The following is a 17,008-nucleotide window of genomic DNA, read 5'->3' as shown; positions in this document are numbered from 1 at the left end:
ACGCTTGTCTTGGTCTACCACTTTCACTTTCATTTCAGACTTTTTGGACATTCCTCCCGTCTTCGAAACACACAAGTGGATGTCCTTGTATCCTTCAATGTGATTATCGTGTCTTGTGCGCGTTCTTGTATTAATGGTCGCCCTTTATGGATTCTGGTTCCAGTTTGTTGCGTGTCCTTTCCCGTTGGCAGCTGGCTAACAATGAGGTCCAAATCCACCATGACAGAAGCCTACGTGGGCATAAAGTCTGTACGGAGTGTGAGGACTTGTCTTGAAGGATGAAGAAATTACTGGGTATCATGTACTGGCAAGGTTATGGTTGATGGTTCGTGTGTTTGCTTGTTGATTACCTAGCGATGACGACCCATGGCGCTTTATGTGAGATGTTCAAGGACCTCCCTAATTATGTACGTGTTAAAAGGGAAGATTCAGAATTATGAAATTTCGCAGGACGTCCACCGCGTCCAGCAAACAAAAAGCCTGTGCATAAGAAGGCACTTTAGCGAAGGACTCAGTATCGGAAGCCGAAAATTGAATGAGGTGAGCAAAACAAACTGCCCTGCCTTGGAAAAATATGAGAGCCACCTGCCTCACTGCCTCACCTTCCATTCAGTGACAATGACAACGACTTCGAGTTCCGCTCCCAGTCACCATCATTGATTCCAAGTCACTCCTCAGTGATTCGTCTGGAGTGACAGTGAGGGACAGTCTCAAGGCAGCGAACAGTTTCGCTATGCCAAGACATCGTCTTGTTGAACAACACACATGATCTTTCCCTCACCCTGTGAATGAGAGATACTGCGTCTTCCTGTCCTTGCTGCTTCGTTCCGCGGCATTGAGCTCATCTACGACCCATCATCCACGTCATGGCGACGATGAGGCTTTGCATTTCCGCCTCTACCGCCGGACAAGACCTCAACTACGAGTCCATCAACTTCCTTTCTCCAGATCCGCGCCCTTTCCTATCCTTCACTGACGACGGGCCCGGGGTGCTCTCTGCTTTCGGCCCTCGCCATGATAATGACCATGAGAACTACAGAAAGATCAAGATCCTTCCAACTCCTGATGAAATCCTTGCCGTCCATCGACGAACCTACATGCCGAAAAAAGATCTCTACGAAAAGCACTTCCTGGACAATGGGCCGCGTAGGCTGTTGGATACACTTTTCAGACACCTACGATGCGACAGCATTGAGAGCATCCGGGACATCTGCTATTCAGCCTCACAAATCGCCTTCCTCGGCAGCGGCACAAATCCTGAAGGCCATGTTCGCCACGAGACCATAGCTGGCAATCGATACTTCCTGTACAACAACATCAAGATTGAAGAGTTGCTTTCACATGAGCAAAAGGCAATGGTTGTCCGTGTCAGTTACGACTGCCCAGCGTTCATGAGGGGTCAGAAGCTGTATGACTCTGACAGGTTTCAAAAAGGCATGCTTGTGGCGTTGCTCCAATTGAATCTCGCTACCATGAAGTTGTCAGTCTCCTTCTTGGAGGTCCATCTGGTTCAAAGTACCTTCTCGATGGACTGCTTCGACGGACGCGGCACTCGAGCTGCAGTCCAACTTTCTTTTCTGCCCACCACCACTCACGATGAAGTTCTTCAATTTTGCCGCAATGCACTCGGCCTTTGCAGTGGAAGTGAAATGTACCTCGTAGAATTTCCGAAGGTTCTCTTCGCCGGGTTTTACAATTGCCTCAAACGGTTGCAAGAGATGGGAGAAACAGACTTCGCGTTCCCGGATTATGTTGCCCCTGACAAGACTGTCGATGAGGCTTTATTCACCAGAGAGCTGAACTACGTCGCCCGGTCACGGCCGCAATTTCCATGTCCGCCGCCTTCTTACGCCCTCTCGCCGGATTTTGCCTATAATCTCAGCAAGCTTGTCCGGTCTGCATGTCCGATTGCCTCCGCGTCTGTGAGAGACTTGTCGCGTCCTTCTACTCTGGAACTCCTCAAACGCGAAACAACCTTGGACGAAGGTCAAGCGGCGGCTTTCAGAGACAGCCTCCTGCGTGAGTATGCCTGCACGCAGGGCCCACCTGGATGCGGAAAAACCTTTTTAGGTGTCCAACTAGCAAAAACACTTCTCGATTCCCGACCGTCACAGAAGCCTATACTGCTAGTGTGTCTGACAAATCACGCTCTGGACAGTTTCCTGGCTGATCTTCGAGATGCTGGTGTCTCCAATCTTCTTCGAGTCGGTTCTGGTAGCAAGGAAGATTGGACAGATACCATCAATCTCCGCAGCCTGCGACGAAAGACTCGATTGAAGAAGGAGGATTCCCAAGCGCTGCATGCCCATGGCCACCAAAGGAAGCTGCGGTTCGCAGAACTAGATTCGTTGTGCAAAGGTATGTTCACCTTTCTAGCGTTATCCCTGATTGGAACTAAGTGATAGTAGCGCTTTCTTGCCAGTCGCACACTGGAAGCCCTCCATGGCACTATGTCGAGGACCTTCTGTATAATGAATACCGCGATATCCATTCTCAGTTTATAACAAATTCTCGAGTCCCGCTTGCCCAATCTTTCACTTTTGAATACTGGTCAGGAGGCGGAGACTTGAAGACCATTCGGGAATTACACCTTGAGCTGGCTTCTAGACTTGAGCAAATCTCAAACATTCATTACAAGCCGCAAGAAACCGTCGATCAGATGCTCCTTGACATCTCCTACCACGTCGAACTCCAAAGTGTAAACGCTGGCCGGTCCAGCATTTGGAACCTGTCTCTAAACGAGCGTCAACTTATGCTTCGGCGTTGGGAGGCAGAAGTGGACGAAGAAAAGTTTGCTCAGAAGATCACCTCGCTTTACTTTGAGTCGCGGGCGTGCACAGAGGAGATCAGTACAATCAACGATAGACGCGATGTCCAGATTATGTCGTCTCACGATATCATCGCCATGACGACCACTGCATGCGCTGCTCGTTGGGAGCTTCTACGATCACTAGACCCTGAAATTCTCATTTGTGAAGAAGCCGCGGAGGTTATGGAAGCCCATGCATTGTGCGCTTTGCTCCCTTCAGTCCAACATGCAATCTTCATTGGCGATCCTCAACAGCTGCGACCCGAGATAAACGAACAGTCGCTGAGTCTAGAAACTTCCGTCGGACGTCAATATCGATTGGATGAGTCCCTGCTAGAGAAGTTGATGTTTCCTCATGACGTGTCGGCATCGGTAATGCCAGGGTGCCACTTGAGCGTCCAACGCCGCATGCATCCTGACATCGCAAATGTCACTCGTCTGACTTATCCTTATCTCACAGATCACAAGTGTACACTCCAGCGCTCGCCAACTCATGGCATTGCACACAGAATATTTTGGTGGGACCATCGAGTTCCTGAGCTTGGATCGGACGACCTCAAGTCGCATGCCAATCTTCATGAAGTCGAGATGGCTGCCTCCCTCGTTGAATATCTCCTTCGCGGTGGTGCTTACTCCCAAGGGGAAATTGCGGTCCTAACTCCATATGCAGGCCAGCTGTTGAAACTCTGGGGGCGGCTGGCCAATACGTGCGACATATGGCTTTCTGAAACGGACCGAGAAAAATTGCTTGGTGAAGAGGCTCTTGCTCTTGGTGATGAAGGCAGGACTACTAAGGATAAAGTTGCGATCTCCGACATGCTCCGAATTGCAACTGTGGACAACTTCCAGGGTGAAGAGGCAAAGGTCATCATACTCAGCACGGTTCGAAGTGGTGGTAGTCCTGGCTTCTTGAAGACATTGAATCGCATCAATGTCGCCTGCAGCAGGGCGCGTAACGGCTTCTACATTGTTGGCAATTCTCAGACCCTATCTCAAGTCCCTAGGTGGAGAGAAGTCATCAATGCTTTCAATGGGAAGATCGGAGGGTCAATTATGGCTCAATGTCATGTCCATCCTGACCACCGCCATCTTATCGAGCAGCCAAAAGACTTTAAAGATGTCCCAGAATGTTCAGCGGCCTGCGGCACGGCTTTGCCCTGTGGCCACATCTGCCAGGAAAAATGTCACCCACCTCGGCTCCATTCTCGCCTGGTTTGCCAGGAGGGATGTAAGAAGGTCTTCCAACAATGTGGACACAAATGTGAGAAGCCGTGCTATCAGACATGCGGAGAATGTCAGATTGCCACTAATGACGTTACTCTTGAGTGCGGACATCATGGAAAGATGCTCTGCTCTGGAGAAACTTCCGAGTGCGAAGCTGTCATAGCTAGCAGGGTCCTCAGCTGTGGCCATACTGTGAACACCTTGTGTGGCGAAAACCCCGACACAGAGACTGTCTGTCAACAAGAATGTGGCGCGACGCTCCCTTGTGGCCATCTTTGCAGTGGAAAATGCGGCGTCTGCAATAACACAGAAAAGGGAAAGCATTACTCCTGCGCTGAAATATGCAATCGCTTGAAAGTATGTGGCCATTATTGCAAGGAGAGTTGTCATTTTGGAAGATCATGCCCAAGGTCGTGTCTCGAATCCTGCTTGAAGCGGTGTGAGCATGGACCTTGTAAGAGTCGATGTCAAGACATCTGTGACCCTTGCGTCAAGCCGGCCATCGCTGGATGTGATCACGAAGAATCTTTAGATATGATATGCTGTCTGCCCAGCTTATCACTGCCCTGCTGCCGACCCTGCTCTCGGACTCTGAAATGCGGTCACAACTGCCCATCGCTTGATGGTGAGACTTGTTCGCCCCCGGAAGTCTGCCCGGAATGCGTCTCCGGGGAGAGATGCCCTGCGGTGCTGTACTCGCCAGAATGTGGACATATGGTAGAGATCTCCCAGCTGGATGCTCTCAATCTCCATGGCATCTATGATGTTGATGGAAACGGGGTTATTTTATCAATCAACTCGAGCGTGAGATCGCAAGATGTCAAACCGCCAAAATGCCCGTGTGGAGCGTCCTTGCAAAGTACTCGCCGTTACCGACTCCACTCGAAATTGGTCGATTTCAAGCACACTTTTGACCTTCTTCTATCGAAAATGGGTCACAAATTAGCTGCATTTGCGACCGCGATCGAGGTTCAGGGGAAAAAATTGGACCAGACGTTCGAGGCTTGTATTGGGGAGATCCGACCGAATCCCTTGGCAGCAAAGGCCAATGCTACTCTCCTTCTTCGTCGAAATCAAGAGATACTCAACCTGCAGAAGCACATTATTAGCTTCAGGACCGAGGTGGTGGATCGGTTCGAAGGCAGCATTGCGGTATTGCATCAAGCGCTTCCGAACGTTATCCCCTCGTACAACCTGAGTTTCCATCTTCATCTTGATGTCTTAGAGTATCGCGTGGTCCTTGCACGTCTCTCTGACGCCCTGAGGCTTTCAAATCAGCTTCTTTCTCTGAAAGATACCTCATTTGGGGTGCAACGTCTGGGCCTCAAGATGATCCAATTCGTCTACAAGGAATCAGTTTCGTGCACAAAATATTGTCAAAGTGCACTGGACACTGCCTTGATAGGTCTCAACCTGTCCATTGAAGCTGAGATCAGGTTGCAACAGCTCCAATTCATGCTCTTCGCAAAGTCGACTAGAGCTCGGCTCTCCGAACTTGGACATCCTGTCGAAGATGTTATTGTGATTGTCAGTGAGGAAACAGTTAAGACTAGCTTGGACGCAGTAAGCAAAATTGGCCGCAGATCACCTGGGGCATGCGGCTCCTTGATGGAAACTGCGCGGGAAATTGCGGTAGCCTTCGAACTTCATGATGATTCGAAGACATCGCCGATCCTGAGGATCAAGAATGATTATGCAAGGCAGATTGAAAACTTGTGGGGTCGTTACGAGCTTGGATTCCTGACCATCTGCACCCGACTCCATCCCTATTCGGCAAAGACTTTCTCTGACGGTTGCCCGAACTGTGAGAAGCAGGCTCAATTATCAGTTGATCAGATCTTTCGCGAATCGGGGAAGCACTTGTTTGAGAAGAAGTTCTTGCAAATCATGCATGCAAGGTCCACTCAGCCTGCAAAGTCAGAATCCTCCGAACGGGAGAGCCCGAAATCAGTTGAATCGTCAACCAAGCAGCCCGTCTCGGATGACAAGGCCGTCAGTTCACCTGGCATGGAAATGACCCGGGAAGCAAGTCTGGCAGCGATGAGGAAAAGACTACCCAAAATACACGCTGGAGGGCCTTGCGACACTGTCAAAATTCAGAGTGAGCGAACTGTTGACGAAGAATTGGCTAGTGAGGTGGACGTCGAAGCAGCGAGGGAGATCAAGCAGGGGGTGAGGTTGGACAGACAATCAATTTTAGTTGAACCTGAAGAGGAGCTCACGATGGAAGAGAAGTTTCTTGTGGCAATGAGAAAGATTGGCAAACACTGAAGAGAAAATATGTCTGAGAGTCTAAGGAGGGCAAGGGGATAAAAACATGGGCGCCGTAGACATTCTACTGTAGAGAATGAAGAAACAGTGTGATAGAAAAAGAAAAATATCATCTCCATTGAGTAAAATTTTCTCTGCTTTTCCGAAGGTGTCAGTGTTGGGCAGCCTCCCGAAGTGAATGTCATGCATTTAGCCAGATTACCAAGATCGTGATGACGGGGAAGCTAGGGTGGAGGTAAGCTCTTGTTTATGCAGAATCCCTGCCGGGTCGGCATTGTCCCTTGGAACAGTGGGAATTGGGCACTCTAGGGCTGGTACATATGTATCTCGTAAATAAGCGACTAGTCCATGATGGGGAGTATTGTCGGACGCCGCGTATCGTCTATCTACTATGGAGAATGCGTCCAAGCTGTTAAACTACTCGGTCAATCGACTGATCGATCGTGGTTTGCTCAAAGTTTGGATCTGGGCGGCTGCATGCACCAGCGAAGGTCGAACTCGGGTCGAGGACCTGGAGAGCTTCCAGCTCCAAGATCATTGCAGATGTCAAAAATTTCAGCTTCTCCTCGGGCGGTTCAGACCCGCGATGGTAATGGGGTTCTGGGCTAGGAGCGGATTTAGGTGATTCGCACATGGCTCGCGGCTTGCGTCGAGTGTGTGTATTTCTGGTATAGAATCGTTGCACTGGATGTTGCCTGCAGCTCGTTGTAACAGGGAAATATAGTAGTCTCTGGTTGTAGAGAGCGGGTGTGGACGATAAGGATCGGCTTCTCTACCTTTGTAACTCATCGCTCGGCTATATAAGCGCAGATTCAGCTGACGGGGAGCGAGGTTGTAACGGTGTTAGTATTCCCTGACTTGTGCGAATGGCATAGATCGAATAGAATGCCTTCCGTTCTTGCTCCCCCTGGTGGAGTAATCGGGCACCTAGCCTGATAAACCAGGTATGTAATGGCAGGACCATATTTCTGGTCTGAGGGAGACGGTCAAGGCTCCAAAGTAAGGATGAAAATTTGTCAATGCTGTGCCCAGTTGCACTGAAGCAAACAAAATGATAGTGTGGAACTGTTGTACGAAGGTTGAGTTGTGGACCTGTTTGGTTGATTGTGTTCTGTCCCCCTAGCTATTCAGAGAGACTCTGCCTATTTATATATACATTGGCCTGTAACCATAAGAGCATTCCTGAAACCTCCTATTCCGTCGCCATCCTATCACAGGTCTGCAGGAACAACGAGGTGGAGGTAGTTTGCGCAGTTGGTGAAGCGCCTAGCGTCTCAGGTGGTTTGCCCCAGTGGTGCTCTCGCGACCCTGTCAACAGGAACATTTGATGAGTACGAGTTGACTCCCTGTTTTTATTTCTTGTCAGAAATTTCGTCTCTGCTCTGCTTTCTGCAGCTCTCGCAAGATAGTGCTGTGAAAGTACGAGTATGCTTGGATTATGAAACCTGCTGGGAGACGATGAGGACGATAATCCCCTCTCGCCCCTTTTTTGGAGAGTTGAATGCCAAGAACACTTGAGCATCGCCTCGAATTTTGATAGCCAGCCTTGCCAGCCTTGCGAGTTCTCCACGTCTCTAATAACCCGTGGCCGTTGATGAACTTGAACGCCACCACAAGTATCATATCTTCTAGCATCTATAATAGCTGCTTGTACATTCAACTCTACCCTGATCACGCTGCTCTGCTGTTGGTACGTCCTTCCAGCTAATTTTCCTTCTCTTATCTGACTCACGCACCCATCACTGAATGATATCATTAACCCTCCTTGATGAGGAAGAGACGGACTGAGCAATCCTCTCCCAAGATTTGACTGCCAAGGTCTAGGTGATCACGACACCGATTTGAGGTTGAAGTATCTTGACTTGCGCTGAGTGAGAAAAGAGAGATTCGCGATGAACCTGCAGGTTGAATACTAGCAGAGAGGTGGAATTGGTGTATCAGGCTGTGCAGTCCATCTCTCAACATTCTGCTCGTTGATTGATCTATCCCAAAATCTTCTTCACGCTCTCTCTGGCAAGCATACCGTCCAACCATTTTGAATATGCCGGGTACTTGGCCATGTCGATGGTCTTTTCGTCATCCAGCCACGGGACGTTCTTTGCCCACGGCACAAACGCCAGATCCGCGTACGTGAGCTTGTCGCCGACCAGAAACTTGTGCTTCTGCAACCAGCCGTCCAAGACGCCGGTGACGCGCTCAACCTCCCTCACGTACCTCTCGCGCGCGCTTGGCAACTTTTCTGGGTGGAACACCTTGAACCACGCAGCCTGGCCGAAGTACGGGCCCTGGCCCGACATCTGGAACATGAGCCACTGGTTCAGCTGGTACTTCTCGGGTACCGTGTCGTACGTGAGCACCCGGTCCTTGTCGTACGTCTCCACGAGGTACTGCACAATGGCGCCCGACTCCCAAAGCGTGATGCCCGTGTTCGGGTCCTCGATGGCGGGCACGCGCCCGTTCGGACAGATGTCGGTGTACGGTGGCTTCTTGATCTCGGAAAAGTCTACCTCTTTGATCGTGTATGGAATGGACAGCTCCTCAAGGATAATGGCGACTTTTCGGGGGCTGGAGCAGGAATGAAAGAGACCGCCATATCAGTCTATTATTCGCTCGCTGAGTGGCTTGTGAAGAGGGCATACATACTTGGGAGTTCCGCCGTGGCCGTAAAGTGTGATGGGTTTGAGTGACGACATCGCGAATCACGTATCTAAGGGGAGGAGAACACTTTGTCAGACGGTCTATGAGGACCAACTTGATCCCTGAGATGGGAAGTTTTATTTCTGGGTTTTGAACTCTCAGAGGCAGTCCGCGAGACTGCGAAGGCTGTCGGCCGAGAATAGCCGAAAACGTGATCGCGTGGTTACAAGACACAGACTAGGGTGGTGGGTCTCGTGGAACTAACCCAATGAGGAAGGGCCTCTACTCAATTCTTCTTTCTCCATTGACACAGCCAAGCCTGTTTTTCACGTGGGCCCTGAGCTCTATTAGTAATGCGATATACAGTGATGGCACCATCCTTTTGAGTTGGCAGTTCGTTTCTGAGTTGGCGGCGGTGCTATTCTCCACTTTAATGTGCTTGCCCTGCAGAGGTATTCGGTATTTGTAAGGCAGATCTTTCGCCATGCCAGCCGTGCGCCGCGGGTCCAATGCAACAGCTTCTACGTTACTTCGGGTGGATGGAAGCTGCTAGAAGCTTTGAAGATTTGACGGTGAACTTCAGGTGGAGCCTCGCCATCATTCGTATTTGATGCCGTGCATAAGAGTCCCAATCTTGCTAAAGTACACCTCAACCTTGTCTCCATCCTTCAAGAACTTTGGCGGTCTAGATGAGAATCCCACTCCGCCGGGCGTCCCTGTCAGGACGACTGTGCCCGCATGCAAGGTGTGCCCTTTACTTAGGAACTCGATAATTGCCGGAATGTTGAAATGGAGCTCAGAGGTATTGCTCTGTTGACGGACTTCGCCATTGACTTTTGTCAGGAGGGAGAGAGTGTGCGGATCTTTAATCACCTATCACAATAGTTTCAAATGAGACTGTAAATATGTCGCGGGGCATTGGTCATACATTTGTCGAGACGATTCCTGGTCCTAGAGGTACAAAGCCGTCGAAACTCTTTCCGTAGGTCATTTGAGGAGGAGGGAACGTTCCCACAAGATCAGGATCCATCTGCCACTTTCTGCATTGATCACGAGGATCAGCATCCGGCTTCTGCAATCATCTTTGGCCACGATACATACCTTGCGGATACGTCATTTGACGAGGTGTAGCCAAGGACATATCCCATCGCTTCTTCTTTCTTGACATTTTTGGCATCCTCTGCGATTATAAATGCCAGCTCACCTTCGTAATCAGTCTGTTCGTCTTGGATGAACTTGGGGATCTCGACCTCGTCCCCATAACCTGCTACAGCGCCCGACGTCTTGGAGAACATGGCAGGATAGCGTGGCGGTTCGATGTTAAGCTCTCGGACTGTTTTCACCCACATTAGCCTCCTGACATGTGAAAGAAAGTGTTGGGGGAAAATGAAGGATGCATACGGTGACTCAAGTAGTTCCCTCCAATACACTGAACAGAAGGAATCTGACGGTACGTCAAAGGTCCCAACAGCTTCTTGACTTTGACAATCTTGTCAGTGATCACACAATCGGCTGTCAGCGGATTGCCGTCGATGATTTTAGCGGTTAGAGACGAAAGATTCTCAGGCAGTCCGATGTCAAAATCTTCGCCAGGCACGATAGCATCGCCATAATAGATTACTTCATCTTCTGCGCTCACGAAGCGGATCAGGCGATCCCATGGGACGCTTCTCATAACTGTCATCTTGCGCTCTTTCTCTTCTGCCATTCCTCAACAACGCCTCAAGTACGAGGTGCTCTTATGAAAATGATCTGTTTGCAGAGATTGGGGCCAACGTTTTCGTATTTCAGAACCTACGAGTAGATGGAAGCCCTTGTTGATGATGTTCCGGTCATAATAGACGGATCGCCACCAACGAGGTTTAACAAGATGATCCATCCGCCAGATAAAGGGATCCCTTACATTCGGCAAAGGTTATGGTTTAACTTCGGCGCCGAAATTTCGACTTCGCTCTCGAGAAACTGCGGACCGGCTTTCCCTTTGCATCAGCCTTGGAGGGCATAACAAGAGACGTATCCAAAAGGCTGTTGCGTACTGAATGAACAATTGGTTTGGGGCCGTCGCTAACGCTAGAGATCGTGTCTTCAGGAGTAGACGAGGTGAGCAGATTCGTGCAAAAATAAAAATATGGAATAATGTATTAATGTGAAGCCGGGTGTTAATCCTGCCGGAACGTCCTGGCGGTTCTTGCTAAAATTGAAATTGGCCTTTCTCCTTGCTCACTTCTCGCAACTAAGCGGAAAATTAATGCCACTTATTGGAGAATCCGGTTGTTTTTAAGCTACAGTGCTTGAAGGTTTCACTCGTGTTCAGGGTTTCCTGCAGACAAACGTATTGTCGAAGCATGCCCTTATGATCTTTCGATTTGTTTGCTTCCGTTCTTCACATAAATTCTATCCTCGCGTACTCGCACCTCTCCTCTGCCCCTACTAGACTTATACCCTCTCCCCGACGTACCTGGGAAACCGACGAGGACCACTCTCGACACGCATCTTGACAGAATTTTCAGGCTCGCCCGACTGCAGGCGTTTGATGAGATCGAGAGGGTCAAAGTCGGTGCCAACGGGATTCGTACGAAACTTGTCAGACTTGATAAACGCCTGGAGCTCGACCGGATCGTCGAAGTTGTCAACCTGGCTCTCGAGCTTGTTTCCATCCGGGTCCTCGTAGTACATGCTGGTGGTACCTCCATGGTTGACGCACCACACGGGTTCCACACCGAGGTCCTTTCGCTGTTGCCAGACTTTTAGAAGGTCTGCCAGGCTGGAGAAAGTAAAGGCAATATGCTCTAAGCCTGGGGCCGTGCGACCAGAGTCCAGAAGACCGTTCATCTTGAGAATGCCGAGGCGGTGGTGCTCATCGTCGTACCTGAGAAAGCAGGCGTCTTCGTTCTCGAATTCGACTCCGGCGCCGAGGAATTTCTTGTAGAATTCTGCCATTTCGTCAAATTTGTTGGTCCGAAGCACGACATGAGCGAGTTTGATTGGGCTCAGGACATCGTAGCACTTTTCAAAGCCGGCCATTTTTGCGTCCTCTGGCACAAGACTTCTGACAACTGTCAAGTCGGAAGGCAGACGTTGTTTTTCCAAAGAGAGACAGTGCAGGGTCTCGGGGGCTCCTTTATTTTGTTTCCCCAGAACGAAATCTTGATTATCCTCGTGGACCCATACACATGTTAATGGGTGGACGCATCGAGTGGAATACAGCGGCATTGTATATCCTCACCAGGCGCCAAAATGAGAAGAGTCTTCTTTGAGACATAACGCAAATCAGATTCTGGCTCCTGGTCTTCCGTTCTCGTACAGCTAACTGCAGGATCTTCGCTTCCCTTCCACCACCCCCTTAAAGTCAGCCTTGAACCCTGAATATTCGGCGCCGAAATTTCAGATCCCGGAGGAATTTCATGACCAATCGTGAAAGCTCGCAGTGAGTTCCTGGGGGACGAGTAGGCGCTACTGGGTCCGGTACAGTGGTTCCAACTATGTGTAACAAGTGGAGAATATATCACCCACGGTGTCACCCTAGACTAATTTTGTGGTGTAGGAGGAAATCACCTCCCCAATCCTTCGGAAATCCGATTTCGGAACAGCAGCTCATGGAAGTATAGTTTCGTTCAACATTTCGCCAAACGTCGACGGACATTGTTTGTGTTGGCTGCACCTCAAGATGGAAATGCAGTAAGGATCGCATATTAGATTCATGTCAAGTCGTGAACGAGCATCGCGAGCTAAAACTCTTTCGAGGCAGTCTTACGCACTGGTAATGGAAGAACATTGATTTTGAAACCTGTGAAAATGCAGAAGCATATACCTGCTTCCTCGGCTGTAGACACGCGTTCGAGGATCCTAACGCAATGGTATGGGATGGGATGACGCCTGTGCTTCATCTATCCGACCGCCAGCTATCTCTCGGGCATCATCAGAGTCGGCTGTAGCTCTAGATTCCAAAACTTTGTTACGACCACGGGGGATCATAACCTGTTCGTAGAGTTGAAGAACCCATTGAAGGTCTTCCTTTGCTTGAATGCCTTTGATCAAGCCCTCTCCGAGATCGCACGCGTCAAGAAGAGCAGTTGTGGCTCCCATTCCTCTAAAAGGCACCTGTCATTCATCGTCAGGCAAGGAGTTGCTCTTTCACAGTGACCGAGGTATATACATACCATTGAATGAGCGGCGTCGCCAATCAAAGTGACGCGGCCTCTCGGCAAGTTTCGAGGTGGAAGCACAGTCTCCATCAGTCTAACTGGCGGCCACTGTAGATCTGACGGTTCACACTGTGCCAAAGCGTTGACCATTGCTGGAGGCCAGTCTTTCATACGTTGCCTTGCCATCTCCAATTGAGCTGCTGGACCAGCCTCAACCGTTTTGGCATAGTCTTCCTCCAAGTTGCTGGACCGCCAGGACACAGTCCAGTTGAAGATAGCAGTATCATTGTCCAAATACTTCATCAGGAGACAGTATGTCTTTTGATCGGGTCCGCCAGCGAGGATACCGTTCGCTGAGTGCTCGAGCAAAGGTTCATAAAGGTCCTTGGATAGGACAACTCTACCCAGGGCTGTGAGGAAAGGACTGGGATCTGGCTTGAATCCCCGGAGAAACTGAGCGCGCACTGGGGAATTTGATCCATCTGCACCAACCAAGATATGACCGCGGGTGCTGGTGCCATCTTTGAAGTATGCAGTCACCCCGTCACGGTCTTCCTCATAACGCACAAATTGTTTGGAATATTGCACGTTGAGGTGAGTTTGGAGTACCTCGCGGAACTTGAGACGGTTCACGAATAGAATGGGTACCTTTCCACCCTCGTGCTTTGTTTTTGTAAGTCCTAGAATTTGGTGACTTGGCCCATCCATGATAGTGAAACAATCTATTGTGTCTTTGCGATGGAAATTCGGGCTGCTGCTGGCCAGTTCAGGTAGATCTGTTGGAAGAAGTCGGTAGAGACCTGCTAAACACCTAATTGTTTTCGTTAGTCTACCTTGTTGAACTTGCACTGTGAATCAACAAACTCATCCAAGCCTATCGTCCAACCCTGGGATCGAGTCCCGTCGTCGCGTTCAAATATTTCGAATTGTACATTTCCCTTGCGGAGTATCTGTGCCAATGCAACTCCTGATAGTCCAGATCCGACTATGAGGACCTTTGTTGCTGGTTCCAGGGCCGCCATTTTGCTTCTGCTTCTGCTTCTGCTTCTGCTTTGCTGCCTCCGTCAATTCTAGATGGGTCGAGGTTTGAGCAACTGACCAAAGAGATTAAGCATATTCAAATTCGCATTTAGGATGTAATTTTGGCAGCTAAAGAACTGGTTTGCATGGGGATTTGAGCTTTAAGGACAACTTGGAGCTAATTGGAAAAGAAAATCAACATAAACACCTAGGTAGTTTTCCCCAGGAAGCCAGACACCCTCTTCGCATGATTGACCGCTCCTGCCCAGATACAATATAGGAATAATCTCGGATAACCTCTGATCGACCTGCATATACTCATGGCCTGGTGTCTCCACATTTTGCCGAGTCTGTGTGAAGGGAAGCAGGCGTCTCTGTTGCCACCAAGTTCTAGGTTCCTCTTGTCTCGGAAGACAGCGCGGAATTTCGGGACCCGAATATTCAGCGGTGGCCACCAACGGCAATTGCACAAGCGATCAGCTGTTTATATGGCATCGAAACAGCCTGGAATCGAAGACGCAATACCAATAATGAACCAATTGTATTTCAAGGAATCAATTAGACCCGGCGCGAAACCTGCATCTGGTGGAGCAAGTTCTCACTCGTGGAAATTTATGGACAGTTACAAGGTTCGCCACCTGCATAAAGGTATTGGGAGCGTGATGAATCTGATGGCAAGATTGCAGGACAAATATGCTACCATGTATCGGGTGACAGGTTTGGTAATTTTCTGATCTCGGCTCAACCGCGAGATATCAGGTCTATCAGAGCACAAGCTCGATCGCTGTATGGCGATTGTGGGAGTCTGACGAGGTCTGCGCACAGATCATCCACCGAAAATGCCTCTGGGATATTCCTCAAGAACCACCGCCAAGGCTTCAAGTTCTCGTGCGTGTTCATCATGTGCCAGCACTCGACTACGTCAAGACGCAATAAGAATTTTCTGTCTTCCTTGGCCTGGGTCGACAGAACGCCGGAGCGACGACTGCCGTACTCCGGCTCGTCCAACATCATCATCTCAATGGGATTCTGTCTCATTGTTAGCAACGTACTGGTATATCGTGGATCAAGACGGTGCTGATTACAACATACCAACATGGCTTTGGTGGTGAGCATTAAGAACCAGTCAAAGGGTCGGGATGTGTCGCAATGCCACAAAAAATCTCTCTCTATCTTCCTAACAGATTCTTCCACTAAATTTCTTCGTCGAACACCGATTGAGATGCTGTTCTCGGACGTGTTGGGGCTGCGGTTTAGAAGCTCCAGCTTCCCGGTGAGACGGACCACCTCCAGATGGACGAGGAAGAGAGACATCTGTGTCAGACCTTGCCTTGCCTTCGGCATTTCCTCTGTCACGGACATGAGATCGATATCATTTATATTCAGCGGAGGCGGCACATCAGACAAAGGTATTGGTTCTTCAACATCCCACCCGGGCTTTTGAGCGCACTGGTACCACAGCCTACATAGGGTCCACCAACAGCGGCGTCTGATCTCAGTATCATACGGAGGACAAGTTGCATCTTCTGCTTTTCCTATTCCAATAAGGCCGGCTATGTGGAACGCAAGTTTGAAAGCATCCGTGAACGTGGCTTGGTCGTCATCAAGACGCCGATGTAGGGAAACCTATATTCACCTCATCAGTTCTTTAGGTGTCTCAGAGCCTTGCAAGGTTTCCCGCAAGAGCTGAAACATACTGCGTATAAAACTAAGGCTTGCAGGAGACGTGTGCCCGGTTGCTGGAGCCCGTCTGGAAGCGATAATGTGGTTTGTATGCTAACTGTGAGGCGCGAATTCAATGCCTCTCTACCTTCATCGAATTGTTGGGTGATCTCATCATCAGTGAGAGCGCTGACTGCAGCAAAGCAGACACTGAACATCAGTGTTCGCGCCCCCGGCTCGGGCACCTTTGCTTCTTGGGCTGTCAGGATGAGCAGGTCCTCGAACCAGGCGTAGGGGACTAATTTGGTGAGTGGTTCGACACGAGTCATGTATATGTGCCAAAGCTCGAAAATCTGACCTTTAGGAGGCTGAAAAGGAATGGCGCCCGCAAACTGGGTCCTTTGAGCTGTGTTGAAAACTGGATCGCTGAAATGTTTGTCTGTCGCTGTCCGAATGAGGTCGCAAGACGAAATCGGGCTCGCTAGCATCTCAGCGCACTGAGAGTCAAAAACGTGTGATGTTTCACCGGGTGTGATATTGTCGTCAATGTAACATTGCCGCACTGAAGCGAAGGTAGATATGGCGCCTGTAGAAGCTGAACTTTGAAGCTTCCTCTCCAGTTCTTCGCAGCGAACCGTCATAATCCGTGCAATCTCTTCGAGCTCCTTTTCGCGGGCGCTTTTCCCTTTCTTGTAAGGCCCTCTCGGTTTCCCCTTTGGACGCTCATGATTCGGCGCGATGCCCGTGGTTGACCTCGATGAGGACGGATATCTGCACGGGAGGTTGATTTGGAGACAACGCGTGCAGCTCTGTGCGAGGCGGTCACATTTCACCTTCCGTCTGTGGCAGGAGAAACAGGCGGTCCGGCATCGATCCTGCACATCGGTCTGCCCCGAAATCAAGCTCATAGATACTACAGCCACGCGCCGAGAAAGAGGAGAAAAGAGGAGTTGATAAAACAACCACCTGCTCTGCTCGTACGGAATGGATGAGACTTGTGGCATGGAGATGATTTGGGCTTTTCTTTTAGCTAGATCTTTTTCGATCTGGACATGCCCCGGTCAGCGCGGGGTTGCGAGGCCAAATTCCGCACTGCTTTCCCAGTTCCCCAGGATTGAAGGAAGCAAAAATACGGAGTACGATGGTGGAACCTTCTTCTTGCCGAAGGAGGGGGACATGGAATATATTTATTCCGCCCCCTCCCACTGTTTGCATATTTCTCGGCGTCGATGGTCTATCG

General features: G+C 49.8%; 6 protein-coding genes across 6 annotated transcripts; 1 reads left to right on the top strand and 5 right to left on the bottom strand.

The window, feature by feature from the left end:
- Window positions 1–866: 866 nt before the first annotated feature.
- Z519_07138 (uncharacterized protein) lies at window positions 867–6,304 on the top strand (the record flags this gene model as incomplete). The annotated part of the gene is made up of 3 exons (XM_016764873.1): window positions 867–2,358; window positions 2,409–4,264; window positions 4,766–6,304. 3 exons carry the CDS (start codon window positions 867–869, stop codon window positions 6,302–6,304), a joined length of 4,887 nt encoding a protein of 1,628 aa, XP_016618823.1.
- Window positions 6,305–8,286: 1,982 nt separating this feature from the next.
- On the bottom strand, window positions 8,287–8,997 carry Z519_07137 (uncharacterized protein; the record flags this gene model as incomplete). The annotated part of the gene is made up of 2 exons (XM_016764872.1): window positions 8,287–8,869; window positions 8,948–8,997. 2 exons carry the CDS (start codon window positions 8,995–8,997, stop codon window positions 8,287–8,289), a joined length of 633 nt encoding a protein of 210 aa, XP_016618822.1.
- A 541-nt stretch (window positions 8,998–9,538) lies between these two features.
- Window positions 9,539–10,649, bottom strand: Z519_07136 (uncharacterized protein; the record flags this gene model as incomplete). The annotated part of the gene is made up of 4 exons (XM_016764871.1): window positions 9,539–9,814; window positions 9,870–9,977; window positions 10,039–10,274; window positions 10,343–10,649. 4 exons carry the CDS (start codon window positions 10,647–10,649, stop codon window positions 9,539–9,541), a joined length of 927 nt encoding a protein of 308 aa, XP_016618821.1.
- Window positions 10,650–11,377: 728 nt separating this feature from the next.
- Window positions 11,378–11,965, bottom strand: Z519_07135 (uncharacterized protein; the record flags this gene model as incomplete). Its single annotated transcript, XM_016764870.1, has 1 exon — window positions 11,378–11,965. One exon carries the CDS (start codon window positions 11,963–11,965, stop codon window positions 11,378–11,380), a length of 588 nt encoding a protein of 195 aa, XP_016618820.1.
- Window positions 11,966–12,787: 822 nt separating this feature from the next.
- On the bottom strand, window positions 12,788–14,108 carry Z519_07134 (uncharacterized protein; the record flags this gene model as incomplete). Its single annotated transcript, XM_016764869.1, has 3 exons — window positions 12,788–13,042; window positions 13,102–13,897; window positions 13,951–14,108. 3 exons carry the CDS (start codon window positions 14,106–14,108, stop codon window positions 12,788–12,790), a joined length of 1,209 nt encoding a protein of 402 aa, XP_016618819.1.
- A 739-nt stretch (window positions 14,109–14,847) lies between these two features.
- Window positions 14,848–16,409, bottom strand: Z519_07133 (uncharacterized protein; the record flags this gene model as incomplete). Its single annotated transcript, XM_016764868.1, has 3 exons — window positions 14,848–15,135; window positions 15,199–15,732; window positions 15,804–16,409. The coding sequence occupies 3 exons, from the start codon at window positions 16,407–16,409 to the stop codon at window positions 14,848–14,850; spliced, it is 1,428 nt and encodes a 475-aa protein (XP_016618818.1).
- Between the last annotated feature and the right edge of the window lie 599 nt (window positions 16,410–17,008).

Source organism: Cladophialophora bantiana (assembly GCF_000835475.1).
Source record: "Cladophialophora bantiana CBS 173.52 unplaced genomic scaffold supercont1.10, whole genome shotgun sequence".
NCBI lineage: Eukaryota > Fungi > Ascomycota > Eurotiomycetes > Chaetothyriales > Herpotrichiellaceae > Cladophialophora > Cladophialophora bantiana.
Note: the sequence above shows the minus strand (reverse complement) of the source record. Positions and strands in the feature narration are given on the sequence as shown.